This window comes from Lepus europaeus, chromosome 12 (assembly GCF_033115175.1).
Source record: "Lepus europaeus isolate LE1 chromosome 12, mLepTim1.pri, whole genome shotgun sequence".
Classification (NCBI taxonomy): domain Eukaryota; kingdom Metazoa; phylum Chordata; class Mammalia; order Lagomorpha; family Leporidae; genus Lepus; species Lepus europaeus.
Window position 1 is genome coordinate 4,164,545 of NC_084838.1, and position 23,331 is coordinate 4,187,875.

Genomic DNA, 23,331 nt, shown 5'->3' on the forward strand with positions numbered 1-23,331 from the left:
GAGAGGGGAGGTTGGAGGTCAGCCAAGGGCAGCGGGAGCCAGAGCCAGAGCCGTTATCTTAACCACTTTGGGTCACTAAGCAGTGTGTGCCCCCGTGGCGCAAGACGCTGGGTGCGCTCCCCTTTTACATAAATGAGCTGGGACGCAGAGCGACAGCGCGAGACATCTTCCCTCGGCTGGTCACGCTCGGGCCACAACCCCTGGCCAAGGCCGGGAGCAGGAACCCGACCTCCATCCGCATCCCGCTAGTGTGCGGGGGCCCAAGCGCTCGGGCCGCCTTCCGCCGCTGCCCGGGCGCTTTAGCGGGGAGCTGCGTCCGGACTCCGAGCCGGACCCTGGGTGCGGGATGCTGGCCTTAACCCGCACTGGCCGCCATCTCAACCTGTAAGGCCAGTCCCCTAGGGCCTGTCGTCACTTAATGGATGACGTGAGAGAAACAGTTACCAGTGTCATCCACAGAGCAGCGGAGGCAGGATTAGAATTCGGGTTGTTGGGGCCAGGGCTGCGGCATAGCCGATAAAGCCACCGCCTGCAGCGCCGGCGTCCCATATGGAGTCCCGGCTGCTCCACTTCCGATCCGGCTTCCTGTTAATGTCCTTGGAAGAGCAGTGGAAGACAAAGTGCTTGGGCCCCTGAACCCATGGGGAGACCCGGAGGAAGCTCCTGGCTGCTGGCTTCGGATCAGCGCAGCTCAAGCCGTTATGGCCAGTTGGGGATTGAACCATCGGATAGAAGACCTCTCTCTCTCATCAGATAGAAGACCTCTCTCTCTGTGCCTCTCCTCTCTCTGTGTAACTCAGATAAATAAGTAAATATTTAAAAAGAAAAAAGAATCCAGGTTGTGTCCGGATGCACTGGCAACGCCGCCCAGTCGTCCCCGGAAGCCGTTTCTGCTGTGGAATTGTCCAGGCTCCAGGACGGCTGCCCCTTGAGAGCCCTTAGGTGGGACCCAGGCAGGGCCCATTCGGCCACTTGGTGTTCAGTAAATTGCTCCCAGCCTGCTTATCTGGACGACATAGTGGACCGTGGGGGGGAAGGGGCTGTGAGGTGTAACAGGAGCTCCGCTGGCACACCGTCAGCGCTCGCGCTCGCGCTCACGAGCGTGTCCGGATTGGCAAAGCACAGAAACCACCCCCCAAACACACGAGTCAAGACTTCGTTCGTTTGTCTGGTTTATTTCCAATCTGTGGAGATAGCCCGCCCCCTGCACACACGTGCACACACACGCACACACGGCATTCATCTGAATTTGCCCGACAAACTGTGAAGTCGCAGGGACAAAGCCCCCACGTGGCTGGTTACGTGAGTGAGATTTGGTCTTTTCAGAAGGAAGACGGGTGGCGCCCCAAGAAGCCGAGTGAGCCTTAGCCAGAGAAGAGCCCTCCCTACAGTCATTAGCCACACCCTACGATCTGTGCAGGCCCTCCTCTGCGGGGACCACCCACCCTGGAGACCCTCCGCCCTCCCGGGAACTGATGGGGTTTCCCAGGTCACCCCCGTCCAACGAGAACCCCACTCCTGCCCTCGCCAGAGCCGGGGACACCTGCTGGCCTCCTCCCTCACGGGGCTTTCCCTGCAGCCTTGCCCCTGCAGAACCCACTGGAATAAGCCTGGCTGCTTCCAGATCCGGGACTCTGAGTGAGAGGAGTATGCAAGGGGAGCCGGTCTGGAAGGGGCAGGGGCAGGCGGTCCATCTGGGGGGTCGGGAAGGAAGGGCAGGGCGTGAGGACAGGAATCTACATTTACAGGGAGGAATGCTTCGCCGGAGTTAAACTTCCACTAGGCCTGTGAAGCCGCAGATCAGCCGGTCGTAGCCAAGCAATCAAGGCTGAACTGGTTGAGACCAGAGGTTTAACCGATCCTGGCGATGTCCTGATGCGTCTTCTGGCTTCACTCCCTCAAGCTGCTGTAGGGCCAGCACCTTGGGCCTTTGGATATGAGTCCCTAAGGAGCTCCTGGGAGCCCCCAGCCCTTCTACTTACGGTTTGCAAAGCCTTCAAATCTCTTGCCCAGACTGGAGCCCAGGGCAGTCGTCCCTACATACACCCCACACACTCCTTCCTCTCACTGTCATTGTCGGATTCTAGACTCCACACTAGACCCTCAATCCCATGAGCCTATTGGTTTCACTACCAGGTTCTTAACTCTAGAGCACGTGCCGAATGAGTGCTCAATGAACGTGTGCAGGCAAGGTAGGGGCTCCAGAACACGGGTGGGCTCACGGCTGCCCACACGGGGCTGAGCGTCACACGTTCCTACAGTTCTGCGAAGCCGCTCTCTGAGGCTCAGCCAAGAAGCTGTAGACAAGGCTGAACGGTGGGCACAAGCCTGGTCCTTGTTCCAGAACTGCTGGTGATGGGGAAACCCTGGAGGGAGGGAGTGACGCCTTCCCCAGGTGTGGCCCCCTCACCCCTCCCCTGCTTTCACCACTTTCCAAGGCAGCCCAGAGCAGCGCTGAGGCATGGGCAGGGCACCTGAACCCTGGGCTCCACATGAACCCCCTGATCTTGGGCAAGGCACTTACTCCCTCTGGGCCGCTGTAGTAAAGTGAGGACTGGCCCAGCTGGCCTACAGGGTGAGTCAGAGCTCTAAACTCCTGTGAGTCCATGAGAAAGGACACAGGTGACCCCAGGCCAATCCCCGCGCTCCAGGTGTTGAGCGACTTGGGAAAGGGAGAGGTGAGTGGGAGAACAATGGACACAGCACCTGGAGGGGCCGCGTCGGGGGACTTAAAGCTTATACAGGTGGTCAATAAATAGCTGCTGAGAAAATGAATGTGACTGAATGACTGGCGTGAATGAGGCAGGCAGGCAAACGAGGGAGGCACAGCCAGCGTTCCAGCGGACTGGGACCGGAAAAGGACCTCCTGTGTTTCCCGGCTCTTGGCTTGGGGCGGTGCTGACTTTGCCAGGAGCGTTTTACTCCTCATTCTTCCACCCTGTCGTGGCCCTCAGCATCCTCCCGAAAAAGTGGGCCCGCCCTGAGCCGACCCTGCCTCCAGAGCTCTCTGCTGCCCCAGGAGGGACAGTGGGCTGCACCCTCCCTCTGGGCTACATGGAGAGGTGGCCAAGCAGCAAGGTCAGGGGGCTCCTTCCGGTTCTGCCCCAAAGGCCTCAATTTGCCAGACTCTTTCCTCCCCACCTCTGTCCGGCCGCTGAGGATGAGATGAGGTGTGGGCCAGGGAGGGGTGAAGGTGGGGGGTCAGCTAGGGCAGTGAGGCAACGAGCAGCTGCGGCCTGGAAGACTTAGGAGGAGCTGCCCCAGGAAACCCTGACGAAGCTGTGCAGGACAAGGCCGGCGCGCCTGGACGGAGCTCAGAGTCCTTGCGAGGATGGACTGCAAGCACGGCGAACGCAGGCCCCAGCCTCCCTGTGCAGCCCTCTGGTTTACATTTGAGGTCAGCCCTTTGCACAGGGAGTGGGGAAGGAGGGAGGGAGGGAGGGGGCCCAGGGCTCAGGAGTCCCCACCCCAGAGCCCTCTGAAGGCAGACGGTTTGTGCTTCACAAAGAGATGGATGGAAAAAAACAAACCCACAAGGACCAAACAAATGGGACAAGGAGGACGGAGCGGGCGGGGAGGGCGGGTCCGGGTCTGGGGCACGGGGACCGTCCTCAGGGCAGGCTGGCAATGTCTCTCTCCGGAGGAGGCCCAGCTGGCCTGGGGCTGCTCTCGTTGGCTTTTCCTTCAAACATCATGACTCTAGTTTGGAGACAGAGAAAACAAAACAAAATAAAAAAAACAGGATTAGGCCTCCGTTCCTCGTCCAGAGGAGAATCCTCCCAGCCCTTGCCGCTGTTCTCCAGTGGGGTCCTCAAAAAAGTCCATGGAGGCATTTATGCGGAAGGGGCCATTAGTCCCATTTTACAGAAGGGAAAGCTGAGGCACGAGGCGGCCCTGTGACTCCTCAGAACCACAGTCGGTGCAAGGCAGAGGGAGGAAGACTCCAGGCCTCTGACTTCTAGGCCGGGTGCCTTTCCCTATCACTGCAGCTGGAGGAGGCTGAGAGAGGCTGGGCCGTGGCTGGGCTCAAAACTTCACATCTTCAAAAAGCTCCCCAGCGCTCTGCAGGTGAAATCCGAGTGTAACTTCTGGATGGAAACAGCCTGCATTCGAAAGCCAGCCCTGCGAACTCCCAGGGGCGCGACGCAGCCAGCGACTCAAGCCCTCTGCTCCTCAGCTGTCTGTCGGGAAGCAGAGGCGCTAACGACGCTGCCAGACTCAACTCCGAGCTCACGACTCAGCGACTCGGCCGCCTGGGCCCCAGTGACCGTCTCTGTAAAGCGAGACGGGTGTATATTTTACCTTTGCACTGAAAAACAAAGCGGGGTGGTGCCGGAATCATATTTCCTAAAAGCCAAGTGAGTGTCCTTTCAGCCATGACAGAAGATGACGACAGTCTCCAGGGACAGTCATGCTGTCCGGCCTTAGAGAAGGGTCTAGAATACCAGGTATTAGGCGTTTGCCATCAGCGGGGCTCAGGGCTGGAGCCTCAGTAACCCTCTGGCCAACACTTTGTAGAAGATTTGGATGAGGTGGCTTCAAAACATTCATGGGGAAAAGTGGCAGGTGTTTGGCGGAGCCGTGAAGGTGCCGGTGTCGCACATCAGAGCACCTGGGTTTGATTGCCAGCTCCGGTCCCTGACTCCAGCTTCCGGCTGATGCAGACCCTGGGAGGCAGCGGTCACGGCTCAAATGACTGGGCTCCTGCCACCCACCTGGGAGACCCGGGTTGAGTTCCTGGCTCCTGGTTCTAACCCTGCTCCAACCTTGGCTGCTGTGGGCATTTGGGGAGCAAACCAGCACATGCGAGCGAGCTCTCTTTCTCCATCTATCTCTTTCTGTCTATGTCTCTCAAATAAATAAGAATTTATTAAAAGTTTATGGAAAGGCTAGTAGGCTAAACCTCTGCCTGCAGCACCAGCATCCCATATGGGCACTGGTTCGAGTCCCGGCTGCTCCTCTTCTGATCCAGCTCTCTGCTATGACCTGGGAAAGCAGTGGAGGATGGCCCAAGTGCTTGGGCCCCTGCATCCACGTGGGAGACCCGGAAGAAGCTCCTGGCTCCTGGTTTTGGATGGGCCCAACTCCGGCCATTTGGGGAGTGAGCCAGTGGATCTAAGACCTCTCTCTCTCTGTCTCTCCCTCTCTCTCTGCCTTTGCCTCTCTGTAACTCTGCCTTTCAGATAAATAAATAAAATCTTTTTTTTTTTTTATTTTTTTTATTTTTGACAGGCAGAGTGGACAGTGAGAGAGAGACAGAGAGAAAGGTCTTCCTTTTGCCGTTGGTTCACCCTCCAATGGCCGCCGCGGTAGCGCGCTGCGGCCGGCGCACCGCGCTGTTCCGATGGCAGGAGCCAGGTGCTTCTCCTGGTCTCCCGTGGGGTGCAGGGCCCAAGCACTTGGGCCATCCTCCACTGCACTCCCTGGCCACAGCAGAGAGCTGGACTGGAAGAGGGGCAACCGGGACAGGATCGGTGCCCCGACCGGGACTAGAACCTGGTGTGCCGGCGCCGCTAGGCGGAGGATTAGCCTAGTGAGCCGCGGCGCCGGCCAATAAAATCTTTTTAAAAAATGTATTTATTCAAGAGGCAGACAAACAGATCTTCCATCCACTGGTTCACTCTCCCAAATATCTACAATGGCCAGGGCTGGGCCAGGGCCAGGGCCAGAGTCAGAAGCCAGGAACTCCATCCATCCAGCTCTCCCATGTGGGTGGCAGGGATGTACCTACTTGAGCCATCACCATTTCCTCCTAAAGTCTGCATTAGCTGGAAGCTGGAATCCAGTGCCAGAGCCAGGAATGAAACCCAGGCTCTCCGTCCAACGTGGGATGCAGGTGTCTTACTGCCCACCCCCAGACAGCCGAGTTTAAAGTCTATTTCATGCCCTCAGCAGTCACATGGGGATAGGAGAGGCGCTTTAACAAACGAGGCTTGGAAAGTTGCAACAGCAGATTTGTCACCATCATCGCCCTCACCCTAACAGGTGCCACTGCTGGGCACTGATCCCACCAGATGCAAGGTGTGCGTTAACAGGGCCGACGGACAGAGAAGCCAGTAAGGTTCGGAAAGAGTTAAGTGCCTTGCCTAGCAGGTCCACAACCAGCGGCCCTCTGACTGGGGGATGGCGGAGGTGTCCCCGCCAGGGGCCGTCTACAACAGAATGACTTCGCTCTCAGAGACCCCAGCGGAGGGCGAGGGACTCACAGCTTGAGGACAGCCGACCGTTTGCCCAGCATCATATTCACGAAGTCGCGGTAGGAGATGGTGTCGCTGACCCCGCCCGTCACCTCCGAGATCATCTTCTTCATCTCCAGGTGGGTCTTGGGGACCCCAAGCTTCTCCATCATCCTCTTCAAAGACATCAGATCTGCAGGGGTTGGGGGGAGGGGAGAAGCAGCTCTGATCAGTGGAGACAGGCTGCCGGGGCTGAGAGGGAGCCAGGAGCGCTCCACCCCTGCACCCCGTGCCCCCTGGAGGCCGCAGGTTCTCCTGAAGGGAGGATGAGCCCTTCCCATTCTCCCTGTCTCTTGGAGGCAGTGCACACCAGTGGTTAGGGACCTGGGCTTCTAGTATCAGGCTTGGGTTGGCTGCCATGAGTGTCAGTGGGACCTGGGCAACTACTTAACCCCCTGCACCTCAGCGACAGAGCCGTGTGGAGTCACTGTTCTTTACGGGATCCTTATGTCTGCCGCCCTGCCGCTGGGGAGGCCAGGTGCCCGCTCTCCTGCTCAGCGAGGTGGGCTCAGGGAGCCGGCCTGACCCCAGCATTGAAAGTTACTCTCCCGGGTGCTTCCTGCCACCTGCCACACCCCACTGCTGCCCTGGCGCTCCGCCTCACCACAGCTGGAAGGGAGAAGGAGCCAAAAATATCCCATAGAGCCGGAAAGCTAACAAAAGAGCAAAATTCAAGAAAAACAAGGGAGGCACCAAAAAATCTCTACACCCCAAGGAGCTGCTGCCTCTGACCTCAGGGCGCCGCCAAGATCCGAGGCCGTTTCCTCTGGATTGTTCTGCGGTGCACAATGGATCAGCAAAGGACGGCGGGGAGCAGGGTGGGGCCAGGGCTGGTTTCAGGGCCACGGCCAGCCATGGGACAGGAGGCCGGGTGGGCAGCACTGGGCCGGGCCTGAAGGTGCCAGATTGTCCCGGGAAGCGTCTGCAGGAGAGGGCGAGGGGGTTCCACACGCTGCCTGCCGGGCTGTAAGCTGGCAAGACTTCCTGGAGGGCAGTGTGGCCAGGTGCTCCAGAGCCACGCCTCCCCCGACGTTTGCTCTAAGGAAACAGCCAGGGATGTGGACCCAGGGTGACGTACAACGGCTTCTCACAGGGAAACTGGGAAGTCACCTAAAGAGTCCGTGTAAGGCGTTGGCTGAACAAATTAAGAGTCTGTTCCTATAATGGAATATTACGCAGGCAGTAATTATGTTTCAAAAGAAAAGTCAAAAATACCATGCATTGTTGTATTTTTAAAAGGAAGTTCTAAAATTGTTTAAACCGGCGTTTGTGATTAGAATAAAGAAGGAATTCAATTAAATGTTGACGGCAGTTATTTCTGGGAGGCGGGTGATATATAAATAGATTTATTTGTATATGTATTTTTTAAAGATTTTTTTATTTAATTGAAAGGCAGAGTTGGAGGGGAGAGACAGAGAGAGAGAGAGATCTTCCATCTGCCAATTCACTCCCCAGATGGCCACAGACTGAAGCCAGGAGCCAGGGGCCTCCGGGCCTCCCACGTGGGTGCAGGGGCCCAAGCACTTGGGCCATCCTCCACTGCTTTCCCAGGCCACAGCAGAGAGCTGGATCGGAAGTGGAGCAGCCAGGACTCCAACTGGAGCCCGAATGGGATGCCGGTGCCGCAGGACACAGATTCATCTCCCGTGCCACAGTGCCGGCCCCAAGGAGGATATATTTGTATCACTGTGCTTTGCTCTGCTACCTCAAATTTCTTTTATGATGAAAGTCAATTAATTTGATTATCAAAAAAAATTTCCAAAGAAAAAAAGATCGGGGTGGGTGCTTGGTACAGTAGTTAGGATGCAGATTGGGGGGCAGGGGCTGTATCCCGTATCAGAGGGCCTGGGTTCGAGTCCTGCCTCTGCTCCTGATTCCGGCTTTCTGCTGACACGGCCCCGAAGGGTCCCTGCCTCCACTTGAGAGACACAGATTGGGTTCCTAGTTCCTGGCTTCAGCCTGATGCAGCTCGGGCTGTTATGGCCATGTGGGGAGTGAACCAGGGCATGGAAAACCATTGTGTCTCCGTCTCTCTCTGACTTTCAAACAAAATGGAAAGAAGGAAGGTAAGAAGAAAAGAACGGAAGAAAGAAAGAATCAAAATCTTCAAGAGAGGGAAGATATAGGAGAAGGAGGAGTGGGGACGCCAGGGTTGGTGGCAACAGTGGCGGTGCAGGGAGACACAGAGTGGGAGGACCTGCTCAGAAACCAGAGGCCCCAAGCACGCCCCTGCACCCTTCTGGGTCTTGATTTTCTCTTCTGTAGAATGGGTTTAACTAAAGCTGCCTTGGCCAAGTCATGGCTTCCTGCAGAACGTGAGTGCCACAGGGCAGGGCCCTGGCCACCCCCAGCGCACACACAGCAGGTGCAGCAGGCTCTGTGGGAGGCAAGAATCCATGTCTATAAAGCACCTTGACACTTGCCGGTCATTGCATGGAGCAAAAGGCTTGGGGACAAGGGAAAGTCCTGAGTGTATCCCCCTCTGGGCAGGACGTGGGCCCTGGGTGGGACAGGGCGATGGGGCTGGGGGCAGCAGGGAGACACCTGCAGAGGGACTGACATCAGCGGAGCTGGGGAAGACAGCAAGAGGGGTCTGGCTCCGGGGCCATTTGAGGGTGCGAGCCTCACTCTTGTGGGACTATGGCACCACCCCGTGCCCCTCTCCTCCACAGGACCCTCAGGCCCCCTCCGCACCCCACGCCCTCCCCCTCAGCTCACTCACCAATCTCGCCTTCGTTGTTCAGGTCAAACTCCATGTACTTCTCTGGAAAGCACAGAACAATACGTGGCATTAGCTCGGCAGCCCCCTATCTCTCCCTGCAGGGTCCCAGTGACTCCTGGGTCCCCAGGGAGCCCACGCCACCCTCTCTGCACCACAGGGGGTGTGGGCACCCATCCACATCCTCTCAGCCTCGCGTCTGGACATCGAGCTCCTGCTGCCTGCACCACTCTCCCCAGGTGCTGGGAGCCACTCTGACCCTCCCCCAGGGGGCGGCCCCACCCCACCCGCCAGGCTCCTGTGTCTGAATCAGTGGACAGGGAGCAGATTCCGGCCCTGGGGGTTGGGATTCGGGGGGCTCAGGAAGGGTGCGGCAGGCACGGGTGTTTTGGGGGCAGCCAGATATGGGGGCCCCCAGTGTAAGGAGCCCTGTGGTTCCGAATCGAGGAGAAAGGCCTGTGGGCCCGCCCTTGCTCCCGAAGGTAGACAAACCTCCCCCTCAGACTCTGAGCTAAAATTTCCTGACCAAGGAGTCCAGGAAAACTTCCAACATCCTGGGCGGACGGCACAGAGCCCGTGGGCACCAGCTACGTGGCTTTGGGCAGGTCACCCCGGCTCAGAGGAGCAGCTGGCATGCGAAGGCCAAGCCCCCCCAGCCCCGCCCTGGGTGGCCCGCAAGCACCCCCAGCCCCTCCCTCCCCCGCCACCGCCAGCCTTGCGGCTCCTGCCCGCTCCCCACCTGCCCCAGCTCGCGGCCCCTCTGCCTGCAGTGTTCTCCCAGGGTCTCTGCCTGGGAGCAGGGAGGAGGCCCCCACTGCCAGTCCTCGGGGCTTGCACACCAAGCACATCCCCCGGGCAGGAAAGGTGGGTCTGCCCGGCTCCTCTCCTCTCCTCGGGAGCCGCTGGCTGGGGACCAAGCCCCAGGACCCGGAACACAGGGACCTTTATGCGGCGCCTCTTCCCCGCGCGGGCTCCCAGCCTGTTTGCCTTTCATCCCATGCTGCTGGGATTCAATGGGCAGAAACTCTGCCCCCCTACCCCACGCTGGTGGCGCACAAACACTCATTCTCCGCAGGGGCTCCCGAGACGCTGTGCCGCAGAGGGGGAGGCAGGGGCCGCCCACAAAGGGCTGATTGTGAGCGGGGCCTGGGGCGCCACGGCACAGGAACCAACCTGAGCCCTAGCGGTTGGCGGCGAGAGAGAGAGCAGGGCAGGGCGAGGCTGAGGCCTGCAGGCGAGGGGCCCACGGTGGCAGGGAGGCAGGTGGCAGAGGCTGCCCCCCACCCCGGTCTCAGGAGACCCCTGAAGAAGGGTCTTGTGGGTGAAGTAGGGCCACAGCCCAGTGCCCCGGGCCTAAGGAGCCACGGGTGCCAAAGGCTGGCTGGGCAGCCGGCGCCAGCTCACCTTTGAAGGCCGCAAGCTTTTCTGGCAGGTTCTCCTCATCGCTGAACTTCTGGTCACAGAGAAACTCCTACAGAGGCAAGAGGGCAGCGCTGAACAACGGGTCAGGGCAGAAGCCACCGCGCCCAGGGCCGCCCGGACCCGCTTGGATGCAGATCCACGCAGTCCGCCCTGTGGGCAGGGAGTTTGCACAGCAGCCTGGGGAGGGCGCGGGGGCCTGAACTGGAAGAATGACACCTGCGGCCTGCGACCGAACTGCTTGCCCGTGGCACCCGGGACCCGCGAGGCTGCCAGCTGCCATGACAAGCCACCTGTGTCCACCTCCGACATCCGAGCATGTGATCCTGCCCAAGGTGACGCCTCTCCCTACCTCCACAGTCTTGTCTACCAAATGAGAGCACTCGTCACAGCTCCTTCTTGAGTTTATACACACAAGGGTGGACAGACAGCTGTCACTCCATTAGTCCCGGCTCTACCCCCAGAAAGGACTGCATGTGGCTTGGGAGGTCACTTACCGTCTCACCTGTTTCCAGGGTTTTAAACCCTGCTCTGCCTTCCCCTCAGATGCCCAGAGAGACTCAAGTGCGTCCTTTCAGAACCAGAGAGGTCAAGGCCAGGGATAGGAGGAGCCAACACTAGCCTCCAGTAGCCGCAAGAGGTAGAAACTAGTATTGTGCCCATTTTACAGATGTAGAAACTGAGGCTCACACAACCAGGGCTTCAACTCAGTGCCATCTCATTTAAAGCCTGCATTTTTTTTCCCCCCTGACACTTTAAGATGCGCAGAGCTGTGTGCAGAGGCCATGGCCCATCCCACCGCTCCGGCTCTGCAAATCCCCTCTGCACCTGTATTCCTCATGCCGGCGCCACACGGCACCCCTCCTCCCTTGGTTCACTGAGCAGGTTCTGAGACCACAGTCTACACCGTGGCGGGAGACGCTCCGGTGAACAGGGTCCTGCCGTTACAGAAAGTCTACGAGGTGGCAGTCAATGTCCCCCACATCCGCCCCTCCATCCGATCCTCAAGTCCTGCTGTCATTTTCCCTTCAGGGATGCCTGTACTTGCACATCGGCCAGGGCACAGAGCTCGCTGCGTGTCCGGTCTGTTGTCATAAACCTCCGAGGGAACAGGCGTGACAAGAAACTGAAGGCTAGAAAGCAGCCTTCGTTTGAAGCTCAGTGCCCTTCCTTAACGAGCCGTGCAATGGGCACAGCAGTACCCACCTCACTGTGCACCTGCCTCAGGGCGGGGGTACCCCCAGGAGCACCTAGCACTGGGCTTGGACGTGGGCGTTCCCAAGGACAGTGCGATCCTAGTATAAGGCTCAGAAGGACCTGCCTATGGCTCCAGTTCCTCCACACGAACCCAGCGCCCGTGGACAGTAGGAGAAACCCCCCGGTGCGTGGCGTCCCTCGCTGGGTTGCGGGCGGATCTGATTGCCCCCTTGCTGGTGATGAAACAAGGACTGTGGTAAGAACTGTGTTATCTCCCGAGACCCCCCTACCGCCAGCTAGAGTGGGAGTTTCACTTAGCACTTACGCCTGCAGTGGGACACCAGTATTCAGTGTCCACGCGTCCACATCAGAGACCCCTGGTGTCTCTCCCGGCTCTGATGCGCACCCTGGGAGGCGTAGGCGATGGCTCAAGTACTTGGGTCCCTGCCGCCCACACGGGAGACCTGGATGGAGCACCTGCTTCCCTGGCTATCGCGGGCATTTGGGGAGTGGGCCAGGGGACGGGCGCTCTCACCTCTGTCTCTCGGCCACTCCAAGCCATTGAAACACATTAAACCCTCCCAGCCACTGTTATTCCAGTGCTGCAAGTGAGAGCCCGAGGCTCAGAGAGGTTGAATAACAGGTGTCAGGTGCACAGACGGCGGAGGAAGCACAGGGCTGGCTTGCAAACTGGGTCTGTGGGACAGCAGGGCCCATCCTCCTACAGCCAGTCAGCGGCTGCTTGGCCACAGTCTCACTCGGGCCTCGCGAGCAGGCACGGGGCATGGAGCTGGGGCCTTGTCCTGCAGCCTGGGGGGCAGCCCTGCCCCCCCCCCTGCAGGCACTGTCGGGGACGCCCCTTCCCTCAGCTCCCTGGCAGCTCTCCCCTCTGCAGCATCGTGGAACCAGAAGTAGGACAATCAACCCTTGCGAGTGCACACTCCCCCATCAAACCAGGCACCACCCAGGGCCCAGGGCCCCAGAGGCCCCGTCTGTGCAGTGGAGAGAGAGACATATTATGTCAATGTTCCCAGACTTTGGGGGACTGGAAAGCAAGGTTAAGAGGGAAGACTCTTGGTATAGGGCTGCCAGTTTGTGCCAAGTCAAGTCTTTTCGAACAATTTCCATTGACTGCTGCTACGGGTTCAGAAAAGGACATTTCGTAAAAGGAGGAAGTTCCTAATCTCTGATTTTTAAATGGGAGCCGGGAAGCTTGGCTCCAACTCAGCACACTGTCCCTAGGTCCCCCGCCCCGTCATTCACGGAGAGCTGGAAAACCCTCGTGGGAGACACAGTAATGGCACAGCCAAGGCCCAGCAGCTGGGAACCCCTGGACGGGATCTGGAGGGACCCCCACCCCCCACCCAGCGCCCACACCCGGGCCAACCAGAAATCCCGCTCCAGCCTGGAGCCCATCTGTGGCACCTGGAGCCGGCCCTCTTTGGGCCCCTGTGGGCTGATGGGTCTCTGGTCTCGGAGCCAAACTGCACAGTGATGGACAGGGAACACCAAGGCCACAGCTGAGAGCCAGGCGAAGGGCACAGCGCAAACCGCAGAGGTGGTTACTAACAACTCCTTCTCCCCGGTGCCCCGGCCTGGGCCAGGCTCCAGGCAGGCACAGCAGTCCCGGGGTCTGGGTGTGAGAGGCAGAATGATCACCTTTCCACTGCCGAAGCCAGTTTTCTCCTTAGCGCTGATCACCATCTCATCTCTGATTTGCGGCCCCTTCTTGCCCCTCCACCACCAGGGCCACCCGGCCTCCTCGCTACACCTCCTGCCTGTCAACCTCACTCCCACCTGGAGACCCTCACCCCAGCCGTGCTCCCGGCCTGGGTGTCCTCCGCCCGCCACACCTGTGCGGCTCCTTCCCTCACCTCGCCCCCTTCCAGCCTTTGCTTAGGAGACCAAGCCCAGCCACGCCGTTCCAGGCCGCAGCCTTCCCACTGAGGCCTGTACCTGTCCAGCACGCCGTGCCTGGCTCGGCTTTCCCTCTTGCTGTGCAGGACGAACCACGCCCAGACATGAGTTACACAGGCACCAATCATCGCTGGCCTCCCCTGCCGGAATGCACCTTCCAGGTACCAGGTGCTGGACAATGGGAGAGCTCCCTGAATCGAGTCGGAGAACACGGAGAACTCGCCCACAGCCGCACCGCCAGCGACGGTCACGCTGGCGTCGAGATCCACGGAGGTGCCGCAGAGCCGAGGAGCAGGGGCAAGCGGAGGCAGTGGCTGTCGGCAGGAGGCCGGCGCTCAGCCCCAGGTTCCGGGGGACACGCTGACCAGTGGCCCTGGACACTCAACAAGAAGCACCTGACTGGAGAAGCCCACCACTCTGCCCAGAGCTACGCCCTCCACCCACAGCCCGAACGGCCGGGCAACTTTGCCCGTGTGCGTGTGGGTGACAAGAGACTGGAGGGCACTTGGGGACGAACTCACATTTTTCCTTCGTGCCAAAAACGACACATGCTTGAGCTACAGAGTGACCACGGCGGGCAAAGCAGCTGACCCATTCACGCGTGGGCAGGCAGCCCTCCCGGGCCTGGGCTTAGGGCAGCTGTACTGACCATGCCCTTGGCAGGGGCAGGGGAAGCGCTGGCTTTGGATTCCTGGTTCCTGCTGATGCACAGCCCATAGCGTCTCCCTGCGGGCACCAGCCTCCTATCCTTGACCAGCCTCAGGGTCCAGTCATGCCCAGTGGGCAGCTGCCCCGACCACGAGTGCACAGGTGGAAAACACAGAGAGAGAGAAGGAGAGAGAGCAGCTCAACCAGACCTTAGGAAGAAAAGCGAAACACACAGCGGGAAGGCACGCTGGAGCCAGACGCCTGAGTCTGGGTGCACTCAGTAGCTCTGTGAAAATCCTCAGGCTCCCCAACTGTAGAATGGATGAAAAGACCCTACCACCCCCAGGGCTTGTCCCAGATCCACGGGTCATAGGGCAATACAGCTAAAGGCCTCCACGCAGTCCCTGGCACACAGCAAACTCCAAACTAACGCTCTACCTGTTTATTGTTTCCCGACATCTATAACCGTGCCCTCCGCTCTCCACCCCCCGGCCCACCATCAGACACCAGACAGATGGGGCAGGAGACTCCTCCCCCGACACTGAGCCACTGACAATTTCTCCCTCCCCTTCCTGAGCACCCCATTTGACAGGTGAGACAGCTGGGGCTCAGAGAGCTTGCTTAAGATGACAATGTTTGGGGGCCGGTGCTGTGGCTGCTGCCTGCAGTGCTGGCATCCCATATGGGAGCCAGTTCGAGCCCCGGCTGCTCCACTTCCGATCCAGCTCTCTGCTATGGCCTGGGAAAGCAGCAGAAAATGGCCCAAGTGCTTGGGCCCCTGCACCCACGTGGGAGACCTGAAGAAGCTCCTGGTTCCTGGCTCTGGATCAGCCCAGCTCCGGCAGTTGCAGACATTTGGGGAATGAACCATTGGATGGAAGACCTCTCTCTCTCTTTCTCTCTCTGCCTTTCCTCTCTCTCTCTGTGTAACTCTGACTTTCAAATAAATAAATAAATCTTTTTTAAAAATGACAGTTTTTGGCCGGTGCCGCGGCTCACTAGGCTAATCCTCCGCCTTGCGGCGCCGGCACACCGGGTTCTAGTCCCGGTCGGGGCACCGATCCTGTCCCGGTTGCCCCTCTTCCAGGCCAGCTCTCTGCTGTGGCCAGGGAGTGCAGTGGAGGATGGCCCAAGTCCTTGGGCCCTGCACCCCATGGGAGACCAGGAGAAGCACCTGGCTCCTGCCATTGGATCAGTGCGGTGCGCCGGCCGCAGCGCGCTGGCCGCGGCGGCCATTGGAGGGTGAACCAACGGCAAAGGAAGACCTTTCTCTCTGTCTCTCTCTCACTGTCCACTCTGCCTGTCAAAAATAAATAAATAAATAAATAATAAATAAAAATGACAGTCTTTTTTTAACAACCGAAGTTCTGTCTCCTTTCATCTTCCCAGCCCCCTCCCTGCCCCTCACAAGGACAGAGTGGACAGAGTGGACTGACCACGGGTTCTGGGCCACGAGAGCCAATGCTGGAGTCTCCTTTCCTCCCGGGCAGCCCCAGGAGCTTACTCCAGAGGCCAGGCAGCCCCCTGGGGGGTGGGGGACAGACAGACGGGGTGGTGTGTCTGCACCCCCTCTCCCAAGCCAGAACACTGTCCCCAGGAACAAGCTCTCCTAGATCAATAAGCGGGGTGAGTGAGTCTGGGGGCCTCTCTGGCCTGGTCAGTCTCTGGCAGAGAGCCAGGAAAAGCAAGCAGGCAGCGGCCGGAGGTGACAAACAGGAAGCATGGCACCCCAAGGCCCAGGAAGGCAGCCGAGCTGTTCAAACGTCCACCTAGGTCCACCTAGCCAACGGAAGCCGGGAGGCCTCTGGGCGCGTCCAGCTTGTCTGAGGACCCCAGAGGGAATGATCCTGCCTGGCGTCACTACAGTGGGAGCCCAGGATGTGGAGGACACGGGCGGGGGCAGGGGGCAGTCGGGTTGCCTGGGTTCCAATCCCGGCTGGAGCACCTACCAGCCCTGTGGCCCAGAGCAACTTGGTTTACTTTGGCTTCCTGGCGTGTAAAACGCAATCACAATGACAGAACCTCCTCACTGAGCTGCTGTAAGGATGAACCCAGCCGAATGCACGCAAGCAGCACCCTCACCGAGTGTTGGCGATTGCCACCACGTGCTGGGGTCACCCGCACTCAGCCGACAGCGGGGCAGTGTGGCAGAGGAAGCACGCCCCACCATTCTCTTGCAGAAGGTCCTCTCGGGGGAGCCGTGACCTTCTGGCCGGCTCTGCTTTACCCTCAATGCCTCGCTGACCTGGCAGAGCCGGGTCACTCCCTTCTTGGCCCCCAGCCGCACCCTCCCCCTGCTGCCTCTCTTGGCCATCAGCAACCTCTGTTGCACACGGGAACCCTGCTGGGGTTCTCATGGCCAGGGAAGGTAGTTCCAAAACCATCAGATGTTGGCAGCCCATGGCCTCTGGAGAGCGGCCCCGCCCCCGTCTGAACTCCCTCCCCGGGCTGCTACCGCCAGCTCCGCGCAGCCTCCTGCTCCGGGCCCCTCCAGGCTTCGCTTTGGGCACAAAGCTGCAGCAGAATTTTGGGGTGGGCGGATATCCCCAGCTTGGAGGCCATCCAAGGGGCTGCTGGCTGAAGCCCTGGGCAGGAGCCCCAAGGACGGGCAGCCCCATGCCAGGCTCTGAAGCAGCCCACAGCTTTTAAAGGGCCAGGGTCAGGGCCAGGCCATAAACGCCCGGCCTGGTGCCTGGCGGGTCGCAGGAGCCTGTTACTTGCACGGCTCGGGCAGCAGGCTCATATTCCCCCCAGCGGCCCTGGGGCCTCGTCCGGACACCACGTCCTCGCCAGCAGACACAGCAGCTGAAGAAAAACACCCCACCAGCTACACCCGTGGAAGGGACCCTGCAGAAATTCCATCTCCAGCTGCCTACGACATGGTCACAGCGAGGTCATCACTGGCCGTGCCCTGCGGAGGACACTGAATCCGCAGAGCCTCACGTGGCTGCTTATCGCCATCTCCCTTATAAGATATTAAGGAAGAGCAAGAGAGAAGGGCACCCGGCGATGCCAACTGGGCACGTTCACCTGGGCACGGGTGGAGCAATACTGCCAGGGACATACTGTGTCATCGCCTGGGTCAGGTCGCAGAGGTCCCCAGGGCTGGGGCGGGGGCACGGGACACACACACCCCGGGGCAGCGACACCTCACCTGTCCTGCCAGCTCCCGCCCCAGGACAGGTGGCACGTGGGTTGCCCCTCAACACAGCAGGGAATGCTGCGTGCCCTTCATTCAACCCAGGAGGCCTGGAACTTGGGAACAACAGCCAGAGATCCTTATCTACACAAGCAAGAGAGGCTGTGTCCCTGCTGGGCTGTGGCCATTGGCAGACAGGAGCCAGAGAGGGCCATGGGCGGCGTCTGGAGGCAGACAGACCTAGTTTGAATCCCGCCTCTGCCACTTCCTGCCTGGGTGACGTCATATGGCCAAGCCTCTGTTTCCTCATCTCTGGGATGAGAGTCATCTGCGTGGTAGTCCCATGGGGATGGTCACAGGTTCTCACGTGCCTCTGTCTGCTGGGACGCCGAGGTGACATGTGTCAAGTGAGCCACAGAAGGGCTGGCCACTGGGTGCCCCCTGCCCCGTCGCAGGGCCCAGGCAACTGCGCGGCAGACCACCCAGCCCTACCGCTGCTGTGTGTCCCTGTGGGAAGCTGGAGAGAATTTCTCCCATTGCCATATAAGGCCGGGCCTGGCTGGCCCGGGGTCACCCACCCTGCCATCAGGGCGCAGGGAATGCCAGCTATGTGGGGGGAGTAGGAGGTGCTGGCCGCTCCTGCCCGCTCTGGGAGTGATGTGCACACGCACACGCACACACACACGTGTGCACACTCACAACACGGGTCAAGGAGTGGGGGTAAGAGGGAGTGGGGGCTGGGCACCGCAGAAGCGGCCAGACCTCGAGAGGGAGCGAACAGGCTGGCTTCAAGTGGGGCCACTTGAACCCCGGTAAGGGGCTCGACCCCTTTGAGTCTCGCCTTCTGGACAAAGGTCATTACAGGACCTGTCACGGGTTAGGTCAAGCATGCAACCAGGCACTGCCCACAGCGGGCCTGGCCCAGGGCTGGCACATTCCAAGTACTCAGGAAATGTGAACAGGAACTAGAAGGAAACCAGAAAAGGTGCACTTGCAGATGACCCCCCCCGCCTCCCTTCCACCGTCAGGGCCTCTAGCACCTCCAAGTCTTCAGCTAAATGGGTTCTTGAATCCCTCAGAGCAGCAGTGGGTGAGACGGGGCTCCCCTGGCACCCTCTGGCCACACAGGGGAGGGGAAAGGCCCCAGAGGGAACTGAGGTGTTGGCCCAGAGAGGCCCCTAGAGCTGCCAGCCCAGCTGGGCTATGGCCCAGGCAGCAGCCACAGCAGCACCCACAGCGCCAGGTGCAGCCAGCTATGCAGCCCCCATGCAGGGAGCCATCATGCCCCCCCACCCTGTGTGGCCTCCTCTCACTACACAGCCAAGACAGGCCATGCAGCCCAGGTCCCCAGATCGCGCACGCCAGCGGGTAATGAGCAGTTGCTGGCACGGTTCTCTAGAATTCACCCAGCCCAGGGGCCCTAGGCTGCAGCTGTGGCCATGGGTGAAGCAGTTTCTGACCCTCAGGCAGAGGGGATCCGCCAGAGCCTGCTCCTCTCCGCTGACAGGGGCCGCTGCTCCCGTGGCAGGCCGAGGAAGACTTGGCTCTGGGCCGCAGCATACCCTGGGCAGGCCCAGTCTCCACTCCACACCACGGAGCCCCGAGCAAACCACACTGTGAGTGTGGCCAGCATTCCTAGCTGCTCTACGTGGATCATCTCCCTGAAGAGTCACAACCACCACCTCTCTCTCTCTCTCTCTCTCTCTCTCTGGAGACTCAGAGAGGAGAAGTGACCTCACCCAAGGTCGCAGAAGCAGTGCCCAGCAGCCCACCTCACGACTCTAAGCTACAGTTAGGCCACCTTGGCCTCCTTCCCCCAGGGGCCTAGACCCCGGCTCTCAGCACGCAGCAGCCTGAGCTCACGAGGCTGGGTGGGCGGGGGTCTCAGAACAGCATCTAGGCAGGCAGGGAAAGAACACAAGCTGCACGGCTGCTGTGTGGCATTGGGTCAACCTCTTCACCTCTCTGGGCCTCAAGGGCCTAACATGGTTAGGTCACAGCCCCTTCCTTCTCACTTTGCCCTGTCCCACTGCTGTCCAGATCGGCCCCTCTCCTTTCAGAGCCAAGCCAATCCATTTCCCCAAACAACCCTGCCCGCCCCCACCTGCTCTCCAAGGGAGGCACTGGCACGGACAGTCCTGCCTACTCAGCACTTCTGGCTCACCCAACGACAGTCACCTCGCTCCCATCTCCAGCTGTCTCTGGCCCAGGGTCCTGCTGCCTGTGGGTGGATCCGTCTAGCTCACAACCCGCCCAGCCAAGTGGCCCAGGGGGCTGTATGAGGTCAGGGTCCCAGGCTCCTGTCCAGAGGGCAAGAGCAGCCAAGACCAAGGCCGGCCTGGTGCAGAGCGAGCTGGGAAGGAGGCCAGCAGGGCCCCAGCAAGATGTCCAGGGAACCCTTTGGCTGTGGCAAACAGGAGATGGCACCGAGACACAGGGCGAGGGCGGTGGTGAGAGGGCCTCAGTTTACCTGGAGGGAGTTCAAGGCCCCCCCAGAGCTCTCCAGGGCCCCCTGCAGCCAGTGGAATGGAAACAGCCTCCCTGTAGATGGCATCCAAGGTGGGAAGCAGGACAGCAGCCACGGGCCAGAGGAAGCACCACCAGGCACCCGGGGCCCCAGCACCACCTGCCACAGCCTCCCCCAGGGCTCTGCCCAGCCAAGCAGCTTCCACCCGGGGCTCCAGGCTGAGCTCAGCCCCGGGTGTCCGGGGGCCCGGCAGAGCCAGAAAAGGGCTGCCCAGGGGTTCACACCTCTGCCCCCGGGTAGAAGGGGTTTGAGCGACATCCTCAGGGGCGCTTCCGCAGGGCCCCGCGCTGGCCCAGCCGCTCCACACCTTCCCTCACCGGACACCCCCGGCCGCCTGGCTGGCCCCATGGCAGGCACCGCGGGGCTGGCACACCTCACATGCCCGCTCCCAGCCCTGGGCTTGGGGACCATAAAGCCACTGGCTGTGCTCCCTCTGAGCTCTGGCCAATCCAGACTGGGCCTGATAACTTGCTTGATCTTCTACAATCTACAAACAGCCGTAAAGCAAACTTAGGGAGCTCCCTTTGTTGTACCTGACACCAGAATTTCTTTATAAAGGTCCCATCAGGACTGGCTAGACCTCCCCTGAAAGTTGGGGTGAAAGAGTTGGGTGTTGGGGTGAGGGGCTGGGAGAGGGCAGGCAGGAGACCAGAGGGAAGAGCCAGCGTTTGTCCCATGGAGGGGAGAGAGAGCACTGGCCGGGGGGGGGGGGGGGGGGGGGGGGTCCCTTCCTCCCCCAGATCCTCGAGTTTGGGGCGTGCGCAGCTCTGGGGCAGCCCCACCTCCCCAGCCTAAGAGGAGCAACTTGCAACCCGAGCCGCCAGGGAGGCAACCGGGGGACACCCGGAGGTAGGGGAGGAATGGGGTTCATCCCGCGGCGGGACAGCCTTGCAGACCCGGGCGCCACCCGCGGGGCCAGGGGCGCGCGGCGGCGCGGCTTACCCGGTTGATCTCGGCCAGCCTCCGCTCCTGCCGGGCTTTGAGCAGACCGAAAGCCTTCCCTCCTGCCGAAGACAAAGACGCGGCCGGGAAGCGGGGGCCTCCGGGGCCGCGCGCCCCCGCCGCGCCTGCTTCCCGCGCGCCGCGCCGTGCACCCCGCGCGCACAGGTGGCGGCCGGGGCGTGGGGCGGCGGGAGGCCGCCAGGGGAAGTGGCGCCTACCTTGGAACCTGTTGCTGAGCGCAACCGACATGGTGAGCACCCGGCTCCCGCCGGCTGGGGCTGCGCGGCGGCGGCGGCGGCGAGGGGCGACGCGGAGGCGCGGGCGCCTGCTCGGAGCTCCGACTGCGTGTGCGGCGGGACGGAGGGCGGCCGGACACACCCCTCGCTCGGCTCCGGGCCCGCCTCCCCCTCCACTCCCCTCCCTCCCCTCCCTCCCCTCCGCCTCCCGGGCCGCGGCATCAAAGCGGCTATTATGCGGGACGCCGAGCCCGTTGGCGGCCCCTCGGCTGGAGAACGCGGAAAATGCCCGGCGCGAGTCCCTGCCCGGATCCGAGCCCCTGAAATCAGAGGGTCGATCTTAGAGAGAGCGCCTCCAGGGGACAGTCTGAGGGGTCTAACGGGGCCCAGGCGGCCCGGGGCCAGCGTTGCCCGCGCACGCGGTCCACTTCGGACTCCTGGGCACTCTTAGTTGGAGCGGATTCGCGTGTTGCGCATGAAATCCATTTCTTGGGCACTCGCTTACACAGACGCTGCACCAGTCGTTTGCGTCCTCAAAGCTGTGAACCAGGACTCAGTATGGCACAGCAAAGTCAAGAAGCTGGGGCCCATCACTCCAGGGAGAGTGGGGGTGGGGGGCTCAGGGCCCGGGATGGGGACTTGCAGCTGGGGGCATCTGAAGTCTGGTGTCCAAACCCCGACAGTCTGAGAGCAAAAGGGGCGCTCCTGACGGTGTCGCTAGGCCACAGATATCAGCAGGGACTGCCCTGGGCCAACAGGTGCCAGGTCCACCGGTCCCGCACTCACCACACTCACCTGAGTGTGTCTCTGGGGGTGAGATCCGGAAGTCTCCTCCCCCACCCGCCTCCATCCTGACCTCTAGGAGCCAGACTGGGACCAACTGACCATCTCCCCCCCCCCACCCCGGGTTGCTGCCAGGGATGGAAGTGGTCAGGCTGTCCCCGGGGAGGGGCCGGGCAGAATGGCATGGGGCCGACGTCAATGCCGCCCGTTCAGGGGACAGTGCCTGTTAGGGTTTGGAAGTGGCCAGGCAAGATCAGAGCTGTGGTCCCCTAGCCTGCAGGAGGGAAGAGCTTCCAGCCAGCCGGGGCTGTTGTAACTTTGATTACTCTCCAGGGTGCTTGATGCTGAGAGAAAAGTCTTGGAAGGGCGAGCGAGGTTAGGAGTTACAAGCCTTGGCTGACGGGCAGTGTTCCATCCAGAGGCCAGAGAAGGAAGCTGTGGTTCTAGGTCCAGGCTCAGGTCCTAGTACCCTGGCCACTTGGGCAGGCTGGCCCCCGTCAGCCATCCTGCAGGGCAGGGGCCACCCGCCTTCCACTGCTCAGCCGCTGGGCTACATGGCGAGCCAGATGTTCAACAGCTGCCAGAGTCCCCACCTCCGGGGGCGGAGCTCGGCTCTGCCTGCAGCAGGCGGGATGGGGCCACATGGGCCACACGATGTCAGGCCTGAGGTATGTCCCTGGAAAGGAGGGGCCTGTTCTGCCGCCCGGCGGGGATGCTGGGACTGGGCTGTGCTGAGCCCCAAACACAGGCATCAAAACAGCTGTGTGAGAGAAGCTGGGTGGAGGCAGGTGCCAGACCCTGTCCTGAGGTCTTCGAAGACCCCCCCCAACCCCCACCCAGCATCTCCTACACCGACCCCAGTCACCAAACTGACCTAGGGGCAGCAGCTCCCCATCGTCAGCCTCTCCACCTCCCACGCTGCCAGGCAACAAGTCAGGCACTCCACAGCCCCGCCTAGGGGGCTCTCTGGAGCAGCACACCGCTGTCCTCTCACTGCGGGGTCTTGGATCCGTTATCCTGGACAGGGGTTTGGGGAACCTGGAAAGCTGGAATCAGTGCAGAGGGTCTAGGTCGTCTCCTGGGAGTAGCTGACGTGATGACGTAAGCCCAGCTGCATTTGGGGGACAGGGGGTGGGGGCAGCAGGAGTGTCCTCCTTCCACCCAGCACGAGCCAAGCAAAGCAAGCCACTGAGCAAACGTGGGGAGGGGCCGAAGCTGAGACCAAGGGGAAGGCGAGGAAGCCAGAGGGGAGACGCCCCGTCCTGGCAGCCTCGGGCTCCGGCTGCCGGCCATCTCTGAGGCCCGGTGGCCTCTCCCAGTCCAGGGTTCCAAGAGTCCCTCCCAGCCAGCTCCATGGGGCTTAGGCCGTTATGGCCAAGAGCCCTGACCATGTACTCCATAATCCCACCCACTGGCCCATGCTGGCCAGACTCCCACCCTTCAACCAGACTGCTGCCCACCCTACTGGGTGGAATGTCCCCCACTCCAAAGCCCTGCTCCTCGCTGTGCTGCTGGACACTCGCTTTTGAGTTCATTGTTTCTTGTTTCAGTATCTCTAGCCTGAACCT

General features: G+C 60.9%; 1 protein-coding gene across 2 annotated transcripts; it reads right to left on the bottom strand.

The window, feature by feature from the left end:
- Positions 1-1,164: 1,164 nt before the first annotated feature.
- Positions 1,165-21,038, bottom strand: AIF1L (allograft inflammatory factor 1 like). 2 transcript variants are annotated; one of them, XM_062206879.1, is made up of 6 exons: positions 20,963-21,038; positions 20,745-20,806; positions 10,360-10,426; positions 8,959-9,000; positions 6,207-6,369; positions 1,165-3,699 (listed from the first exon to the last, which is right to left on the bottom strand). In XM_062206879.1, exons 1-6 carry the CDS (start codon positions 20,991-20,993, stop codon positions 3,612-3,614), a joined length of 453 nt encoding a protein of 150 aa, XP_062062863.1. In that variant the 5' UTR covers positions 20,994-21,038; the 3' UTR covers positions 1,165-3,611. The 2 variants fall into 2 exon arrangements, with proteins under 2 accessions (XP_062062863.1, XP_062062864.1); XM_062206880.1 differs by lacking the exon at positions 20,745-20,806.
- Positions 21,039-23,331: the final 2,293 nt, after the last annotated feature.

Coding starts and splice junctions, on each gene's coding strand:
- AIF1L (XM_062206879.1), bottom strand. CDS start 20,993: ATGTCGGTTGCGCTCAGCAACAGGTTCCAAG. Junction 6,370..8,958: donor GAACAACGAAGGCGAGATTG/GTGAGTGAGCTG, acceptor CAACCCCTGCAG/ATCTGATGTCTTTGAAGAGG. Junction 3,700..6,206: donor CGGTCGGCTGTCCTCAAGCT/GTGAGTCCCTCG, acceptor TCTCCAAACTAG/AGTCATGATGTTTGAAGGAA.